Raw genomic sequence first — 18848 nt, forward strand, 5'->3', positions numbered from 1 at the left:
GTTGACCAGCCGGTCATTAGATGAGAAACACCGTGACGTACTTCCTCTACAATTCGGCTCGGGGCATCGACACCTAAACAACCCGAGCCTCCAGACAAAAACATCCTCTTGTTTACTTTTTTACAGCAGTAACAATTTCATCTGAACATCGTAACACTCGCAACACAACATGGTGAGTAGAATGATGTGTTAAGCACAGTATTGCGATAATTACCGCGATAAACGGCACCAGATGCTAAGGCTAGCTAGCCTCCATGTGGTTGTCTGAACCAAGCGAGTTTAAGTTGGGTACACCTTATGGAAAAATACTTTTTCTGCTCCTCTGTGATTGTAAGGCCGAGTAAAACAAGTTATTTATTCTGTTAACCGTGACAAATGAGTCAACCAGTCGCAGGTATTGAAGATTTACTTTCTTATAAAAAAAAAAACTAATATTTTTGTTGAAAAATATTTTACCCCCCTGATTATTTTCTCCTCTGAAATGTACTTTTTTTTTTCTTTAAAATGTATAACTTTAATCAAATTTAACCAAAAAATTAAATGTGTCCAATTTTATTGTAATCTTTGTGAATTGAGAAAATGTTTTTGGTATTTCTTTTCCAGCCCCAGAACGAGCACATCGAGCTTCACCGCAAGCGCCATGGCTACCGCTTGGACTACCACGAGCGCAAGCGCAAGAGGGAGAGCCGTGAGGCTCACACTCGCTCGCACAAGGCCCGCAAGATGATCGGCCTCAAGGCCAAACTCTACCACAAGCAGCGGCATTCCGAGAAGATCCAGATGAAGAAGACGTGAGTAGCCTGCCCGTCTGGATTTCAGCATCTGCCTGTTGGCGTGTTTATTTTTTTAAGTGTGCCACTTTTTTTCTCAGCATCAAAATGCACGAGCAGAGGAAGACCAAGCAGAAGGATGACGACAAGACCCCCAAGGGCGCCGTGCCCGCCTACCTGCTGGACCGTGAGGGCCAAACTAGAGCCAAGGTCCTCTCCAACATGATCAAGCAGAAGCGCAAAGAGAAGGCGGTGAGTCTCGTTAGCGCCGCCGTCGTCCTTTCTCGTCCTCGCCGTTTGCGCTTTTGACCTCGATGTCGTCTTTCAGGGCAAATGGGAGGTGCCGCTGCCCAAGGTGCGAGCACAGGGTGAGACAGAGGTGCTGAAAGTCATCCGGACAGGCAAGCGGCAGAAGAAGGCCTGGAAGCGAATGGTGACCAAAGTTTGCTTCGTGGGTGATGGCTTCACGCGCAAACCCCCCAAATACGAGCGCTTCATCAGACCGATGGTGAGTCAAACAAACATTGGAGGACCGTTACTTAAAAATCACATGGCTTAAGTATATCGGGCATCCTCAATTCCGTACGTTTGCTAAGACTGTTTGGATGTTGCAGGGTCTGCGCTTCAAGAAGGCGCACGTGACGCATCCCGAGCTGAAGGCCACCTTCTGCCTTCCCATCCTGGGTGTGAAGAAGAACCCGTCGTCGCCACTCTACACCCAGCTGGGCGTCATCACCAAGGGCACCGTGGTGGAGGTCAACGTCAGCGAGCTGGGCCTGGTCACGCAGGGAGGCAAAGTCGTGTGGGGTAAGCTCGGGCCGGACCATGTTGCCGCCATTTTAGGTTGATTGTTGCTTGGAAAGGCCTTTTGAGGCTTCATTTTCAGGGGTCCTTTGAAGACAAACTCACTCAATTGGAGGTCATATCACAATGTTCTAATTGAAGTGTTTTGCCCCTCCCCAACCCTTTCAGGTAAATACGCGCAGGTGACCAACAACCCCGAGAACGACGGCTGCATCAACGCGGTCCTTCTGGTTTAATTAAGACTCTTTACTCACTCAAAACTAAAGACTGCCTGGTGAAGACATGTGCTGGGTGTGAGGACTTTAATTTAAGCAGATACCGGACACACAAGGAGGTCAACGTGTGACTCGTGCCAACAGTTGATACCAATAAAGTTAAAGCAAACACGTGAGTACAATTTCAAAGGGAGCGTCTCGTTTATTGTCGGTGATAGGCATGATGACATGACAGCTTCCAGAATTGTCCTTAAGTGCTTTTTGTGTTTGCGTCCCTTCACAAGTACAATAAATACATCGCAAAGGTTTTCTCAAATCAGTGTTTATTATTCATCTTCCAAAATGCCTACCCCCATCTGCAGTTGAATTGATCAAGGATGCCCGACCAGTGCACCCAAATGATCCAATTCCAATTAATTTGTCCGAAAAAGATTTACTTACGAAAAATAAATTAGACATTTCTGGTCACCAACACTTAAAAAACAATTATAGACTTTTTTCAGATGACAGTGGGAACATAGCATGTCCACTTTTGCTTGTTGTGTTGTGACATCTTCCCTCCCCCATGTTGAGCAGAAAAACCGCAGTAGATGACTCCTTTTTGGGAGAAATTATTTATAAAAAAAAAAAAAAAAAACTGAATTAAGGCGTCTGTTACTAAAACGTTTTTTAAAAATCACATGGTAGGAAAAAAATTCAAGATTCCCATTCACTCGAAAGGAAATCACTTTTTTTTTTTTAGTTCAGTGCATGCGACCCCGCTTCAGTTTTCCCCCGCTCGTCGGAAAGTTCGCACGGCGATGCTGAAAGCGCGGCGTCGGTCCCGCCGCTATGTGTAGTATTCCCACTTGCTGTCGATAGTCTTGCAGCCCTTGACGGAAAACACACGCTCGGCTTTAGGGAAGTAGAGCAGGTCCGCCGCCACCTTGTCGGCCACCACGGTGTCGGGCTCCAGGCCCTGAGCCCTCATGGCAGCCACGGCGCACTGAACCACGTGCTTGTACTCCAGAGGCAGGAAGGGCACAAAGAAGTCCACCAGGTTCTTGTCGATCAGGCTCGTGTGCCACAGGCCGCCTATCAGAAGAGTTGTAGGACAACTTTCTTGTTGTTTTGCCAAATGACAATGTGTCTGCACGTTTTGGTCCACTCACTTCTCTTGTTGTTGAAGACGGACAGCGCGAGCGAGTTCTCCACGTCCTTCAGCTCGATCTCCTCTCGACTTCTGCCCGCATTCCAGAAATCTAACGTCGTCTGCACGATGCTCTCGCCACCAGCGTTGCTGTGGCGCCAAAAGGGGAAGAAAAAGTCACCGTAAGCTGAACGTTATTTTCCCAAATCGATCTTGAGTTTGCGGGTCTGACCTGAGAAAGATGAAGATGGCTTTGCGGTAGGAGACGCCGTCCACCTTGTCGTAGTAGTCCAAGTAGGGCTTGATGCTGTCAATCAGGCCCGGATGCATTTTGTCCATTTCGTCGAAGATGAACATGGAATGAGCACAGCTGCTCACGTTGCCTCTGATCCACTGCTGCAGTTGAGTCTGCAGCAACAAACGGCAAGAACAAAATGGCAGGTAAAAATACCAAACCTATTTCAAATATGTATTCCCAATTTTGCTCATCATACCTTGTAGGTGTCCATCTGGCCGGCGTGCGGAAAGTGGAGCTCGGCGGTAAAGATGTGCACATAATTACTGTCCATGCCCTTTTTGTAGATGTTCTCCGCGATGAGCGCGCTGGCAAAGTTCTTGCCCGTGCCGGTCCAGCCGTGCAGAGACAGCACCAGCGGCTTCTTGGGGTTGGGGTTGTTCATGAAGCCACTCACTGCCTTGGTGATGATGTGCGACGCCAGGTGCTGCCCAAACAGTTTGGTACTAAGGTTTTCCTCCAGACCTGCCCACACAATGCTCGTTTACATACAGGACCACTTCATTAACATCCAGCCCCCAAGAATGGCGTTAGAGAACTATGCGATTATATAAATATTTTCCCAGTCTTGTATTGGTTTGTTTTGAGTTTTTGTAGTATTTTAGGAGAATAGATCAAATATAAAGGTCATGCATAATAAAAGGTGAGTCTCACTTGTGGCGTTGAAGGCGATCCAATTTGAATTGCAGCTCTCGAGTAAATATTGATAGAGAGTTCGGCTCAACGCGGCGCCTATGCTGACCGCCACGGTGGTCGTAATTGGGTCAAAAGCAGCGGCCAGCACCGCAACAGTCGACAAAGCGTGCAGCCACAAATATGCGCGCCTTGCTTTCATCGTCGTACGCCGAATTTCAACACTTGGTGTGCTCGATAAACGGACATAGCGCTCAAAACAAAAGTGAAAAGCTTGCTTTCTGGCCAGACACTTCCGCTTACGTCATCAATCCGCGACAAAAACCCCATAGGCCCCTCCCACTGTTTGTTTGTTTGTGTGTCAGGAAGAAGGACGTAAACAGTAAAACGAGCGAGTCATGTCTTTGTGCTCACCTGTTCTATTGAAGGCGATCCACTCGGGGCGGCAGCTCTCGTGGAAGTAGTAGAAAATGTTTTGGTAGCTGGCTAAAAAGCCCGTCAAAGCGGCCGCCATGCCCACTGCGATGCTGGTGCTGATAGGCTCGATTGCCGCCGAGCTGGCCGAGTACAGCAACAATAGCGGCGGCAACGACAAAACGACCCGGCGCCACATGACGGACGACTTCTACTTGTTGCAAGTTCACATCCACCAGTGGTTAAAACTCCGGAGAAGCTTTTCGGGTAAATACGTCATTCGTACGCACCGGGAGTCTTGCTTTTTTTTTGCCGGAAGTAGTTTTCGTGACGTCACACCGGACTCAAAGTTTTCCAGTGTTTCTCAGTTTTCCAGGTTTCATAATCGTTCCTGAATGCATATGTAATCATGTAAGAGCTTGTCTTGATTTTACTGAAGAATCTTATGATTCTTTTAAATATTGAAGACGCGCGTGATTGGTCTGTCCCAAGCAATGCGCGCAATGTATATTTGAATGACTTTTTATATGCAGAAGAATGATATGTTGCTTATGCGTTACGTTAAATCCAAACAGGGATGTGTAAACATGTTCTACATCGACCATTTTTTTATGCAGAAGAATATGCAGCTTATGCGTTACGTTATATCCAAACAGGGATGTGTAATTCAGTGTATATCAGTGAGTGTATCGAGTATTTTATTGAAGACAATGAGGCCATAAAAAGAAGTGATGTGAAAAGTTGTTAAGCCCACTGGGGGGTGTCATTCAATGAAACATCTGCCTTGGTTCGTGGGTGGGTGGGTGTGTCCTTAGGGCAGGGGGGTGCTCCTCCTCCTCCTCCTCTCTCACTGCACCCCCGCCGTCCTTCCCGCTTTCCTTTCAAGCCTCACTTCACGTGAAAACATCTGCGAGGAGACTTTTAACATTTGCATTATTTGCTGCAACAGGACGACTAAAGAAGCCCACTCAGCGGGACCCCAACCGCCTGCCGCCCACCATCGTGACCGCGCACCACCACAGCAGCTGTCATTGAGTCCAGGCGGGAGCGCGCGCGAGCGAGCGAGCGAGCGCTGCATTGATCGAGAATCCATCCGCAGGCTCAAGATGAGACGTTGACCACAAGAGCAAGAAAAGAGGCTTTTGGGGGTGGATTGCTCCCAGTAATAACAACCATTATCATCCTAACAATAAGACCCAGCAGCCGCGTCGTGGATTAATTCCGAGGACATCGTCCCGAAACCATGAGCTGGGGCTCAGAGCTATGGGTAAGTCTCGCTTTGATTATCATCATTACTCTTTTACATCTTTTTTCCCCCGCCGAGTGTTTGTTTTGAACCTGGTGATATAACGTTAAAAACCACATCCAACCAGTATCATTAGCCTGGCTAGCTCCCAATAAAACGCATCTGAGCTAATTTATTTTAGCATAGCTAGCTGCCTTTGATCGCTTTTATCTTCTTTGCTTTATTTGTTGACGTCATCCTTCGTTATTTTGCCTTCATATCGTCGTCCATTTTGGGCCGACACGTTAATTAGGTATTATTACAACAACCATCATGCGGTCATGATGTAGATGTATCCATCTGCAAAAAGTCCAGTGGAGACATCACGTGCGTTACGTCATCTTTAGTCATACACAATCACAACATAAAGGCTGTGTTAAACGTGTAGAGTTCAAAATTTCCATCTGGTTTCAGGTATTGATTGATTGCAAACGGATTTTTTTCTCTCCCCACCTGCATTGCCTGTTAAAGAATTTTTATGGCCTCCCCGCTGCTTCAGTGTTTAGTTCCGTTTATGCTCTCCATGGCAAATTCTGTTGTTGACAAAATCAAGGCCTGCTTCTGAAAGAGTGACAAGATTTCCCAAACATGATGCAAAAAGATGCAATTGCCGTTTTTCTAGCAGATATTATGATTTTTGAGCTATGATTTTCTTCCAATTAGCCTTGAGGTCAAAGATTACTTTGTACAGTAACATTCACAAACATGAAAGAAATTTGCATCATAGCATCCAAACATTCAAAGCTACACCGTCAATAATGCAAATGGGCTCTACTTCCTGACATCTTGCTTTCAAGGAACTAGAAGTGAGTTGAGCTTTAAGACAAAAGTAGTGCTTGGTACCGAATTGAGGTGCTTTGAAATCTACAAGCTAGCGGCATCTTCCACGATTGTTTGTGACCGTCATACACTGCTGATGAATAATTGCAAAGTGTTGACACGCCACCGGAGCGCTCCAGGTGGTTTTCAGGCTTTTCGACAGGTGCGCATTAAATACCTCCCAGCACATTCCCGTCTTGTTGTGTCACACCGGCAAGCCTTTCATTAGCTTCTTTTTGTCTTTTCTCGGACATTCGGGTCTCCATCGTGACAAACGAGATGATAATAAGAGGTGGCGAGGATTGTGGCGTTCCTGGGCTTGTTGTGGAAAAGCTTAGCGGGCGGCCTGTCATTGCGGGATTCATCGCGCACGGTGACAAGCGTTGGTATGCTTGCAAGTCGCTACACGGGATGTCACCCCCCCCCCCCCCCCCCCCCCCCGCTACGGCCTAGTCTTAAAAGCAACGGCGTCTCGGTATTTCTTCCATCCATGCTTTTCGATAAGCCTTGTCGTGATTTGGTTTGCAGGTGAGCCGGGGCCTTAAGTCAACTCCAAAATCCAATCTTTTGTTCCCTCCCAGGGAGCAGGAGGAGGCCTGGACATAGTTAAGTCCGTCCGGGATGTATTTTTCTAACTGGGGGGCGCACGGGAGGGAGCCTCCTTCCCTTGCCAGTAATTCACCTGGTGCAAAGTTCAGAGAGAAAATCCGCATTCTTTGCCTCGTCTCTCTGAAGTCCGTGTATTTTTTTTTTACGTTGGTACAACAAAGCCTGGAGCTACTTCTCAGACTTCCACACTGGCCTGAAATCTGGAAAACATTTCCTCCACTGTACTGAGCTTCTCGCACAGACGGAATTGTATTACATCCAGATGCCGACGGCCGACACCTGTCGCGGCGATCCAAAAGCGGGCGCGTCAATACTCCATGTGTGGTTGTCATTGGAGACAGTGTTTACTTTTTTTCGCCTCGTCCGCTCAAATGAGAACAAACGGAAACACAACGACGGCGACCGCGGCTTCCTGCGGAGCGCGAGCAGGATGTTGCCGTTGGCAGGTGCACTTGAGTAACTCGGCGTGCATGGAACAAGTCGAAAACATAGCTGAAAAGATTTCCGTGGCTTTGTACAGCTCACACGATTTGATTTTATGTGTCTTTTTGGACGAGATGGCCGCTACCTTGTGATCAGGAAACGGACTAATCTTTCAGGAAGTGACGTCACCGTCAAGCAGGATTTCTCAATTTCCCGCAAGCACGCTTATGAAGCAACATAGAGGCTTTGCGGTTGCCGTTTCATCGAAAAATCGGGGAGATTGGCTAGAAGAAAAAAAGAAATGTCCACCAAATGTCAGAAACGGGCCTTCACTTACTGCCATACAATTACGACAATCGGCCTTGTAAATTCACCAGATAGATAAAAAAACAAAAAGGAATGTTTCCACTCGAGCAGCTGCAAAATCTTAATTCCAAATCCAGAGCTACCGTGACATCACATTTGTAGAATGTCGAGCTGGGCAAACACTTAAAAGCGTTGGGCAAGGATTTAGTTTGCTTTCTATCGTCAACCGTTGGCAAAAGTAGCTTCCGCATGTGAACGTTATCAGTTCACCTTTCTCTGTTGACTCACCTTGAAAATGTCACTTCTCCAAAGAACTGGGAATTAGAGAGGAACTCTTTGATGCTTTGAAGAGCCCATGAGTGTTGTGTCGTGTCGTCTGGTTGTCACTCGGGCGACATGGATAAGGTCGAAAGTCTCTTCAAACAGCAGCAGTTTAAGGTAACGTGACGATGGTCTTTCCTCGAATCAAGAATAACATTTATTCAACTTGAGCACATTTAGTATTTGCAGACAATCTGTTGTGTAAGCAGTAAAGAGCTTTGTTCCTGCGGAGGAACGAAAAACAGCTCAGCCGCAACAATGGCCGATGTGTACTTGAAGGCCAAGCGGCTTTAATCCATCGAGCGAAGAGCGGCCGGCCACTCATTGGCTAGGTGCCGTAATCCGATAAATATCTGCTCATTTTAATTTTCTTACTCCTTGTTCGCCCTCCACACTTTTTTTGCTCCTGACCAAAGATGGAGCGGCTCCCTCGGATCTTTTAAAATATAACATTTTTGGTTGCATCATGTTGCGCCGAAGTAGCGAGTTCTTTATCTTCCTGGACAGCCCTTCGGTGAAACCCGAGAAGGTCGGGCGAAAGCTGAGTCCTTACCAAGAGTACCTGCAGGTGCTTCTCCAGATGAAGATGACCAGCACCGTGAGTGAGCGCCAGGCAGCCAATCAGAAGTTCAGCTTTGAATTCAAAAGATAACAACCGGGATTAATCCACTTTTGTGCCAGGGCACAAGATATACTTGCAGGATTATTTATTGCTAATTATTTTGGGGACTCTCTTAACGGCTCACGGGTTCCCGGAGCCAAGTTTGAGATTGATCGGAGGTAGAATCTGAAAGGAACCGGATGAGTCGTCGAGGCTTCCAGTTAGCGTGAGTCACGTTGCTTTCAAGCGCCTCTGGTTTTGCAGGCGTTGGTCATACATCTTGCGTTTCAGCCGGGGCTGAGGCGTCGACGCTATAAATAGCCGCGCGGCATGCAAACGGCCACTCGTTTTAAGGTCAGCAAACAGCTGCTCCTTCCTCGAGGTCTTTAGCTTTAACTTAACCAACTGAACGGGAAAATTCCCAAAAGACGACTTTTTCACAAGAGGCAGATTAAAATTGTTTTTAAAAATATTACTTCCTTTCGTTTTTCCCGATAGCTGTCGAATTTGGCCAAAGCTCCTCGTTCTGGCACTCGTGGCTGTTTCTCTCCGACCCTTGTTCCCCTGCGAGGAGGTTACTCGGGGCTACGGGAACATTATTCCACCCCGCTTCCTCGGACAAAGCGCCGTGTGTGTCGGCAGAGAGGGCTCGGCATGTCCGCCAAATATTTGTCCGCGCTTGCGTTCGCCCACGGCCTGCTGCACTGAAGCGGCCTAGCAGAAATGTGAAGCCAGCCTTAATGGAGGAGATGTGGACAAGAGTTTTCCTCTTGATGATTGTCACTGTGCATTTGCAGCCAAGCTAGCAGGTGACGTGAGCGTCGCTAGCATGTTTACGCGGCTTCGTAGCATCGTCAGCAGATCTCGGCTTTTGTCCCCCCTGATGATCAAATCGTCTGCCATACTTTGTCTTCCTAATAATAGGCCTCGGGGCCCCACCCCCCGCAGACCCAAAGACGCTGTCGGAACATCTGCTTTGCGTTGACGTAACAGGTTTCGTGAAAGGAGCAGATGAGAAAGTAAATCGGATCAATCATAACCTGGAAAGGTTGGAGAAATGAGCCCAGTAAGGCCTGATTGCATCATATGTGATTGAGTCATTTGCTCTCTTTAAGAAGGAGCACTCCTGTTATCTGGCTGGAGCAGATCAATATTCCCTGGGCAGCGGAGGCTAAATAACGTGCATTAGCCGCGATGAGGTGGCGCTACGCCACGTTTTTCGACGACGCCTAATCCCCGTCCTGTGGGTCATCGGGCTGATCCTTCAACAAGCGCCTATTTGTTTGCTTGCTGTCACATGGGCCTTGTGTACTTATATTTAGCTCGGGGCTCATTTTGTTGTCCGAGCTTGAACTCTTTCCATTTCCCGAATAATAAAAAAAAAAACGTTTAGCTGCGCGCTTGTATTTGTTTTCCCTGATGGGCGACTACAATGGAGCGCACAACTCGGGAAGCTGAAATAACAGGCTGAAATATTTCTTTTTCTTTTTTTTTAACTTCTCAAAATCACTAATACAAGGGAAAAAATATATGTATTTTTTTCTTTTTGGTGATTTTGAAAAGTTTCACGTACAGTCAAATGGATAGTTTGGCTCAAAATGAGTCAAATTGGGGATTGTAACGTTATTATTTTGCTTTAAAGGACAAAAAACATTGGTGAAGGCTTGCAGGGATGGGAGGTTCAAGGGCAACTCTCCCCCCTCAATTGTAATCCCTTTCCTGTGTAATCCCGCCCATCCCTCTTCCCTCCCTTCCTGCGTCCCTACCTCCCTTCTTCTCTTCCACTCCCTCGCTGACCTCCTCCGCCATCGCATCCGTTGCACCTTACGCCCGATGTAGCATTTGCGGCGAGTTACACATTTGACTCCCGAGAGCGGACTCTACCGGCGTTCTCTGGCCGACAATCGGGAAGAACTCCTTATCGCAACGGGTACGGTTCCCAATATGCTCCTGCGGACGGACGCCGTCTCGGACTAACCTGAGTTTTGGGTCTTCACCAGAGGAAAGCGGGAGATGATGATGGTGCCGTTGCAAAAAAGGGTAACTCCGGTTAGGCGCAAAGTAGTGCTTTTCATTATATATATTGTGTGTGTGTGTGTGTGTATTGATTAATCATGGGTTCTCAAATTTTAGATTCCCTCAGAGGTTTCAAAGGAGAGAGAGAAAAACAACAACAATTGCATCAGGGCAGACGAAGTAAACAATGTGGAGCCGACCTCAATTTGCGTCGCACTTTTCAAACGAGCCGACTTTTTTCAAGTTATCTGGTCCGCCGAGTGACTCCCGTGATGAGTGATTGCCCATTGAAGCGAGCAAACAAAAGGCGTCCGGAAACTCCCGTCTCACTCAAGGCGCTATCTTTTGTTCCCCACCTTCTGAGTGTTTCAGCGGCGAAGGCCATTTCATCCGACATCCGATGACTGTACATGTACACGTCGTGGCTAACTAATGTAGCGGTCAAAGAGAGACAGACAGACAGGATCTAAATCAAAGTTTACAACAACTTGGTCTGCTAAAAATGGTGCAGGCTTTAAAGCAATCTAGTTGACGCGAGATGTGTGGAAACGCTCTCACACACACACACTGCAGCCACTTCCTGTGTCACAAAACACACTTTCCTGCATCAGTCAGTCAACGTCGCCCGCAGGCTCGGGTCATGAATGTATCGAGCGGACGCTCCAGATGTGGTAGATGATAGGATGGGGAGCTGCCAGAGCCACGCCAAGCTAACGTGTTTCTCTCCGCAAAAATATAGCGACAGTGTTGTGAGTACGCTCGTGGATTTTGTTTCTTCCGAGGCGTATTTTGAAATCTGCACACTTTCCCACGGTGCAAGTGGAAAGCAAACACCGGTTGCTTATTGCTCGAGCAAATGTGTGATTGTGGTGGGAAATAACAAAAATAATAAACATGTATGCTAATGATTAGCTTAGCGTGTAGTTTGTAGGTCCCTCGTCCACCTACATTTGTTTGTGGGCCTCCAACATTGGCATCTAAAAGTTTGTGATGTCCGTCTTTCCTGCAGGATCAATTTGACAACTTGGAGAAGCATACGCAGTGGGGGATCGACTTTCTGGAGAAGTACGCCAAATTTGTCAAGGAGAGGTCCGAGATCGAAATCAACTATGCCAAACAAATTAGGTGAGTACTTGAGCGGGAGTTAATTTGTTCTTTTGTTTTTTAAATGACAAATTAACTTTAATATCTTAGAAGTGTAATAAATAAGAATTTCGGAAAGAGGAAATGACATGCACGACCGTTGTGTGTTGTTGACTTCAAGTGAGAGAAAGGCATTATGTGTGTGGCGTGATGTGGGTTGTGAGGGCGGTGCTTGTGCGTTTCCATGGCGACATGTAGGTATCAGCCTTATGTATGCCCCCCTAGGTCTGACCCAGATTTGCGTTCCGCCAACCACAAGTGTCCAGCCCCCCACTAGGCGATGAGTGTATGAGCAGCCCGACATAGTGGGGGATTACAACACACACACACACACATATTAGTCATGTTTAAAGAGGACTGGCAATATTGTTTCACACACTAGCCAATACCGTCACGGTATTTGCCTAGCAACAAAACCCGATGATGGAATTTAATTCCCTTATTTACTTCAAATAACAATGTTATGATTTTATTCTGTTTAAATTAATCATTATTTTGGTAATGATGTTTTTTTTGGGGGGGGGGGAAATTGTGACATAACTCCTCCTATTTTCTTGTCTACTTACATGAATATCTTTGCAGTTGCATATGAATATATTTTGCAGTTAAACCGTTAACAAGTATACAAAGCGATAATAAGGACTACAGCATGCAGTATATCTGTTCCCTCCCATAGCAACCGCACACGCCGCACTAATCCACATCTAATCCTCTTCCAATTGTAGTGGTGTAAACATGCACAATGCTCCGGTCCAGGCTATACATTCCAGTCCACAGTGGCCCAGGAATAGTACCTTTATTCTGACACGTTTCCTTAAGTAGGTCCAAGCAATCGTGACATCTGGCCTGGAATGACTGAATGGCGACCTGGGTGCTAAAATTAGACAAGAAAGAGGGGGGGGGAGACTAGGATGGTTAAATCTGCCTAGCAACAGTGTAAGCAGGGCATCATCAGGGATAAGGGCACATTAAGCAGGATGAAGAGCAGCTATGTGGAGAGCTCGCCCCTTCCGATATTTATTATTGATAACATATTTTCCCCTCCCTTAAGTGGTAACGTCCATTCCATTATCCTCATTAGGCCACGTTGCATTCCCGTCTCGTGCCGCTCAGCCCGACTCGCAACAAGGGCGCGTCTGAGAAGCCAGTGTGTTTGTTTCTGGTGACTGGTTCCGCGTTTGACCTCCCCCGGGGGACTCGCGGGTGGATGATTTATGACCCGACGAGGAGGATGGAGATGTCGTAGCCGAGGCGCTCTGACAGCTCCGCAAGGCCTGTGTCGCAATACCCGTCATGTCTGGAAACCGCCGCATTGTAATGTTCGGAGGTCTGGAAATACTCAAATAATTCATGGTGCCTAACATAAAATGACTTTTTGGCTCTCACAGGAATTTATCCAAGAAGTACCAACCGAAGAAGACCTCGCGGGAAGAGGAGGAGAACAAGTAAGAGCCGCACGGTGAACGCCGTCCATCACTCTTTTGAAACGACGCGTCACCCGCTGCGCCCGCCGTGGCTTTAGGTACACGTTCTGCAAGGCCTTCCTGACCACGCTCAACGAGCTCAACGACTACGCCGGGCAGCACGAGGTGATCGCCGAGAACTTGACGTCGCAGATCATCACCGAGCTCTCGCGCTACCTGCAGGATCTCAAGACCGACAGGAAGTCGGTGAGTCGTCTCGCTCGTTGGTTGTTGTTTTTTTTTATGGCAAAAATGCAACAGATTTGCACGTAGCCAAAAAGGCTGAAAAGTGAAAGCAGAGGGAATGAATTTGGTGAGCTCGCCTCACTCACCCCGCGCTGAGGTCGCGCTCGAGTAAATATAGCTTCGCCCAGAAGCTCGCCCGACGTCACCGACGTTCGGCTAAACGTGATGCGCAAAGGAGTTGCTGACCTGCAGCTTGTTAGTCATCGCTAACGTGTCTGCGCTTTTTAAGCGAAATGTGACCGGCTGGAAAATGTTTTTTAAAAAAAAAAAAGTCACGCGGGTCACTGGTATCACGGAAGCCTTCAGCTGAGGGAACTGGAGTGGAAAAAAAGTCAAAGCAGAGGCTCTTTTTCAAAGCAACACTGACCCCCTTTTTTTTTTAAGTGCATGTTGACATGTTGCCCGGGGTCACGGCTAGCCATCACTTTTTATTTGACACTTTGTTCATGTTGTTCCATAGCTGGGGGAGGGGGAGCAGGGCAGGGGGGGGGGGGGGTAGGCTTTTGTGAAGCCCCCTCCACCAATCATGTCCTTTTCCTGCTCTTTTGGCCAGATTGGAGTTGGAACGTTCTTCGTCCAGTGTCACTTGTGGGGATTTTCCCACAGCTCTTCTCTGCTTTGCTTCATTTAATTCCCCAGTTAAGTCGCGCGTCCAATTGACGCCCTGACGTTCCTTTTTATAAATATAAATGCAGCAAAAAAGTAAAAACATTTTTTAAAAGAAAACATCTTAAAGCGCCTGTTATGTTGCGGGTCAAGTTGACCTGTTTGACATCGCAAAAAATTTGAGACCTTCAAATTATTTGCTAAACTGCTCTAAAATTCGAACCCGCCTCTTATGTTGTGGGTCAAATCGACCCTTTACATTCCTTTAGCAAATTAACAAAAACAATCTTAACCCTCCTGTCGTGACACCAAAATGCTTCCAAACAAAAAAAAAGGCTCTGAAATGTGTTTTTAAGATCCACATTTTTAGACACGTATGCAGTATTGATTGGACCAAGTTCAACTTAAGTCTCGAACTTGTGTTTGTGATCTGATTGGACAGCGAGGCTTTTTTGTTTGCGCAATACGAGTGTTCTGAGGAGCCATTCAAAGTTGTTGAGTCGGCAAACAGGCCGCTGATCTCAGGCTCACGTCTCCATCATCCCCATTAACTACTTTAACGCTACTCGGCATTTAGCGCTTTATCCGTTGCGCTCAACCAGTTGGAACCAGTTCGAAAGATGACATCTTACTCGGGCCTCACGTAGGAAGTACGCATTGAGCCAAAAGTCATCTGAAAACCACAACGTGTGTATGTAAGACATCTTTGGGCCGGTGCTGGGGAAGCTGCAAGCGCAAAAAGAGGCCGCTGACGCAACCGCACACAGACTAAGAATAGCAAAATCGTCAAGAGAGCATATCAAGCAAGTTAAGACGAGATTCTGTCAAAAACTAGCAAGACTGAAACAGCCGAAGCGTAAACCGATATGAGCCCAATGTGCCGAATGTGAGACGGAGTCAAGATCCAAGACTAGCTGGCCTTTTTTGAGTCACCCTCGTTTCTTCTATGATTTGTGGCTGTTTACACTGATTATTGTGTGTGGAGCCAACCGGGCAGGAGTGTGTGTGTGTGTGTGGAGGGGGTGCATTCCTGTGAAGCACGTCACGGATCACTTATCAGTCTTGTTAGAAAATTCAGATGTGTACTATTTCTAATTAATAGCCCCTTTTTCTATTTGGGAAAAAGTTTGGACATGACAGAGTGTTCTGTTTTCCCCCTGACACATGCGTAAACCATTTCTTTGTTGGACGCAGAGCAAAAAGAAAAATCAAGGCGCCGGCTCATTGGCACCGGTGCATTCCCGCACGCCTCGGCCGCCGTCTGATAACCTGAAAGCCGCTTGGATTCCTTTGTGGAAAAAGTACCGGGTTTGTCTTGCGATGAGGCTTCGGGTCGCGGTGACGGCCGTCTTGGAAGCCAACCGGATGTCGAATATTTTCCACAAGCGTCGTAATGGGGAAACATTGGCTCGTGGGAATGAAGTCGTCTTCTCGTGCTGTTGGAAGTGTGAAGGCCTCGCGGCTGAAAACAAAAAAAAGACACGTGACGGGACCCCTGGGGCTTGGCCACGCATTGGAGTACTTCCTCTGAAACATTCAAGCACTTCCTTATTTTAACCAGCTTCCCTTGAAACTCGGTGTAAAGGGAAGTGTGACTATTGTTGTGGTAAATTGGCCGTGTCAATCCAGCAGATTTCTCCAAACAATCTCAAAACATTCACCAAATATGATCATTTGTCGCCGTCATCAACATCTTCTTCTTCTGGTCTTCCAACAGCACTTCCACGATGGCCGCAAAGCGCAGCAGCACATCGAGAGCTTGTGGAAACAGCTCGAGTCGGTGAGTGACGTCAAGCCCAGATTTCAAGTTTGCTTTTAATTAAAGACCAGCGTTGCCATGACGACCGACAACACACACACAAATGATCGTTCTTGACCAAAAATTGTCACGGCTCCAACTTTGAATGAGTTGCAAATGTCGTCTGTCCAGAGTGCGACCGACTCGGATGCGGCCGTGTCTCATCTATTTGTTTTAGTGGAGAGCAACGGCGGCTCTTATCTGTGCCTCCCCATCCCCCTCCCTACAATGAGCACGAGTTGCGTTCAATGATTTCTTTGTGAGGCTGATAGGCCGACAAACTGGCGATTGTTGCTCGGGAGGGCCGTCGACGCCGGCTTGCACCAATGCTTATTTTTGCGCACATAAAACGCCACTATGAACGTAGGTCTAACCTCGTCGTGTCATAACATGACCCGTGTTGCGTCGGAAAAAACTTGACGTGACGCATTGCAGATACTCATTAGCATGCTTGGTTAAAAGGTCGCTTTGGCGCCGCATTGACGTTTTGAATCGTCACAAAATGCTGATTTCAGTAATTGGTAGAATGCAATTTCCCGGGCATATTAATTACAAAAAAGACGTCACTAATGACAATTTTGTTTCCAGTGTAAAAGGAAGTTTGAGCGGGATTGCAAAGAGGCCGACAAAGCGCAGCAGTACTTTGACAAGATGGACGCCGACATCAACGTGACAAAGGCCGACGTGGAAAAGGTACGTCGAGCGCCCCCCCGCCCCCGCCGGCCGTCCGGCCTCCTTCCCGGTTTCGACTTGCCACTTCCTCTTTTGACATCCAATCCAAAGAGTCCTCCGACTCGCCTGCGCGGCTCAGGAGTTGACACAATTCGGAGCCGATTATTATGCAAATACGGGCCGGCGAATAAATAGCCTTTCTGCTCAATGGACACAAACAGCTCAGAACCCCGGAGCGAGCGGGCGGGCGGGCGGGCTTGGCCAAACAAGAGCCGCGTTGTCTGCTGTCCGCAGTGGAGGCGTTTACGCAAGCCTCGTGCATCGCACATCATTAGTCGTGACGACAATAACATCATATGAGTTGTCTCGAAAATGCTGAGTCACTGCTTCTCAACCTGGGGGTCCCGGGCTCTAACTTGGACCTTTGCAAAATCATCCTCTTGGTCTTTGAGATCTCATCTTTCTATGGCAGCCATTTTTATTGACAGGCAGAACCATTCCACCACACTTCATCACCATTAAGTCGTCTTGTGACTTTTTTTTGTTTGCTCTTGGCTTTGACTCAAGCACTGGATGTGCAGAACACACACACACACACATACGCGCGTGGCGGGCGGCTTTGCTGCACGCGTGCTATTGTTTTGACAAGTTAGGTGCCCGTGACTGTTCCCGTCATTAACGTGTCATGTTGTCAGTTGTGTTTTTTTTTACGCCGCGGACGTGCCAAAACCTCAAATGGTTCCCTGGCCTATAATTTGGGGTTTAGACTCTCATCCCAGATCAGCCCCGAGGCTGGTTTTTGTTTCCTTCTTGCTGTGGAAAGGCCTAACCATCTTTCTTTTGTGTTTATGTGTTTGTATATTACTTTTTTGGAATGGCTGGCCTTGAAGCGAAGTTCCCTCAAGGTAGGTGCGGTGGGCGCCAGGCAGTTCCTTGTGTGTCTGGACGTCCGTGGCTTGCCGCACTTTGTTGTTATTTTTTATTTTTTTTTACCTGTGCAAACAATGAGGGTGATTTTGAAATCTGTCATATGTGACACGTCGGCTGTCAGGAAATGGTGATTTGGTCTCCGTGGCGACACACCTCGGTGTTGTGCAAGCGCATTTTGCATGCTCACACATGCACTTTTTTTTTTTTCCTTTTCAACGTTCGTCTAGCCGTATCCACCTTCCCGCTGCGTAGGTTGTAACTTCCACACTTGGGAATTGGGAGCGGATGTGCCTCCCCTGCTGGAATCTATGACGTCGGCTGTTGCTTATCCGTCCGTCAGTGTGTGTGTGTCTGTAAAATTTCAAAAGAAAAATGCATGGCACTCAAACACGGCTAGCTCAACTCATATTTCCCCGATATGGAACCCCCCTATTCGACATTCAACACTTTTCATACGTCAAAGCGCGATGAGCAGTTTGGCAAGTGATGTCGGGTTTGTGTTGCGCAGTTGAAACGGACATGCTTAGCAAGTTTAGCTGCTCACACACACACACTGAGATAATCTCATCTCCATCTGCTGCGATCTGGAATAAATCTGCTCCTGCTGCACTTGATCATCATGAATGTCAAATTAGCCAAATTAACTTCAAATCCCACCGGACCAAGATTACACAGACGGCCCAAAAAGGAAAAAAAAAAGATTCATTGTGATGTGGAGGCAAGAGTGGCAATGGAGCTTTGCTTCTTTTCTTTTTTTTTAATGGGGGGGGGTCCAACTGAGTTTTTTTTATTTTTTATCTATAACAATTTATAAAATACAATAATTTCAACAAATCTGAAATTCTTCTGAGAATAAATAAAGTCTGCATGTGCTTGTATGTACACACAATAAAATAGCAATTCATGTTTCTGTGCTCCAGCTGTGTGTTGATAGCTGTCGTAGCAACATATATATATATTTTTTTTATTTTTGTTTTTGTTCAGGCGCGGCAGCACGCTCAGGTCAGGCACCAGATGGCGGCCGACAGCAAGAGCGATTACTCGTCCTACCTGCACAAGTTCAACCAGGAGCAGAACGAACACTATTACACCGTCATACCCAACATCTTCCAGGTACGGAAGACATTCCTTTTTTTTTTTTTTTTTTTGAAATAGCTCCAACTCTGCTGTAAACACTCCTTTTTTTGGGGTCGACAGAAACTCCAAGACATGGAGGAGAAGCGCATTGAGAGGTTAGGAGCGTGCATGAGGACGTTCGCCGACGTGGACCGGCAGGTCATCCCCATCGTGGGAAAGTGTCTGGACGGCATGAGCAAGGCGGCCGAGGCCATCGAGGCCAAAACGGTGAGC

The 18848-nt window shown here is 47.2% G+C and overlaps 3 protein-coding genes and 1 long non-coding RNA gene across 35 annotated transcripts in view; 2 read left to right on the top strand and 2 right to left on the bottom strand.

Annotated features, from left to right (window-relative positions):
* Positions 1-2096, top strand: nsa2 (NSA2 ribosome biogenesis homolog (S. cerevisiae)). The gene is made up of 6 exons (XM_037265234.1): positions 1-172; positions 604-791; positions 872-1022; positions 1099-1278; positions 1385-1577; positions 1743-2096. The coding sequence occupies exons 1-6, from the start codon at positions 170-172 to the stop codon at positions 1808-1810; spliced, it is 783 nt and encodes a 260-aa protein (XP_037121129.1). The 5' UTR covers positions 1-169; the 3' UTR covers positions 1811-2096.
* tor1 (torsin family 1) lies at positions 2096-4552 on the bottom strand. 2 transcript variants are annotated; one of them, XM_037265223.1, is made up of 6 exons: positions 4261-4552; positions 3413-3678; positions 3151-3326; positions 2941-3068; positions 2176-2863; positions 2096-2145 (listed from the first exon to the last, which is right to left on the bottom strand). In XM_037265223.1, the coding sequence occupies exons 1-5, from the start codon at positions 4457-4459 to the stop codon at positions 2619-2621; spliced, it is 1014 nt and encodes a 337-aa protein (XP_037121118.1). In that variant the 5' UTR covers positions 4460-4552; the 3' UTR covers positions 2096-2145; positions 2176-2618. The 2 variants fall into 2 exon arrangements, with proteins under 2 accessions (XP_037121118.1, XP_037121119.1); XM_037265224.1 differs by lacking the exons at positions 2096-2145; positions 4261-4552 and adding an exon at positions 3868-4157 and having other exon boundaries at positions 2234-2863.
* Positions 4416-18848, top strand: part of LOC119131066 (formin-binding protein 1) — a 24256-nt gene continuing 9823 nt past the window's right edge. For 12 of the 30 annotated variants that reach the window (XM_037265164.1, XM_037265163.1, XM_037265169.1 and 9 more), the window contains exons 1-9: positions 11239-11389; positions 11650-11765; positions 13172-13228; positions 13306-13453; positions 15816-15878; positions 16485-16589; positions 17459-17473; positions 18483-18611; positions 18696-18842. In XM_037265164.1, coding sequence (XP_037121059.1) covers positions 11285-11389; positions 11650-11765; positions 13172-13228; positions 13306-13453; positions 15816-15878; positions 16485-16589; positions 17459-17473; positions 18483-18611; positions 18696-18842 — 885 coding nt within the window. In that variant the 5' untranslated portion in view covers positions 11239-11284. Of the gene's footprint in view, positions 4528-5116; positions 5528-8002; positions 8141-10407; positions 10665-11237; positions 11390-11649; positions 11766-13171; positions 13229-13305; positions 13454-15815; positions 15879-16484; positions 16590-17458; positions 17474-18482; positions 18612-18695; positions 18843-18848 lie in introns of those variants that run through there. The other 18 variants (XM_037265162.1, XM_037265168.1, XM_037265167.1 and 15 more) reach the window with 11 other exon arrangements.
* The window catches only part of LOC119131109, a 36703-nt gene continuing 35692 nt past the window's right edge, over positions 17838-18848 (bottom strand). For both annotated transcript variants that reach the window (XR_005099586.1, XR_005099587.1), the window contains exon 5: positions 17838-17849. This is a non-coding gene — a long non-coding RNA (uncharacterized LOC119131109). The remainder of the gene's footprint in view (positions 17850-18848) is intronic.

Source organism: Syngnathus acus, chromosome 12 (assembly GCF_901709675.1).
Source record: "Syngnathus acus chromosome 12, fSynAcu1.2, whole genome shotgun sequence".
NCBI lineage: Eukaryota > Metazoa > Chordata > Actinopteri > Syngnathiformes > Syngnathidae > Syngnathus > Syngnathus acus.

What these genes read in the sequence shown, in the direction of transcription:
- nsa2 (XM_037265234.1), top strand. An exon ending in AAGATCCAGATGAAGAAGAC is followed by an intron (nt 792 to 871) that starts GTGAGTAGCCTG and finishes TTTTTTTCTCAG; the next exon opens with CATCAAAATGCACGAGCAGA. An exon ending in GGGAGGCAAAGTCGTGTGGG is followed by an intron (nt 1,578 to 1,742) that starts GTAAGCTCGGGC and finishes CAACCCTTTCAG; the next exon opens with GTAAATACGCGCAGGTGACC.
- tor1 (XM_037265223.1), bottom strand. Translation starts at nt 4,459, where the DNA reads ATGTGGCGCCGGGTCGTTTTGTCGTTGCCGCCGCTATTGTTGCTGTAC. An exon ending in GCCAGATGGACACCTACAAG is followed by an intron (nt 3,327 to 3,412) that starts GTATGATGAGCA and finishes TTGTTGCTGCAG; the next exon opens with ACTCAACTGCAGCAGTGGAT. An exon ending in CGTCTTCAACAACAAGAGAA is followed by an intron (nt 2,864 to 2,940) that starts GTGAGTGGACCA and finishes CTCTTCTGATAG; the next exon opens with GCGGCCTGTGGCACACGAGC.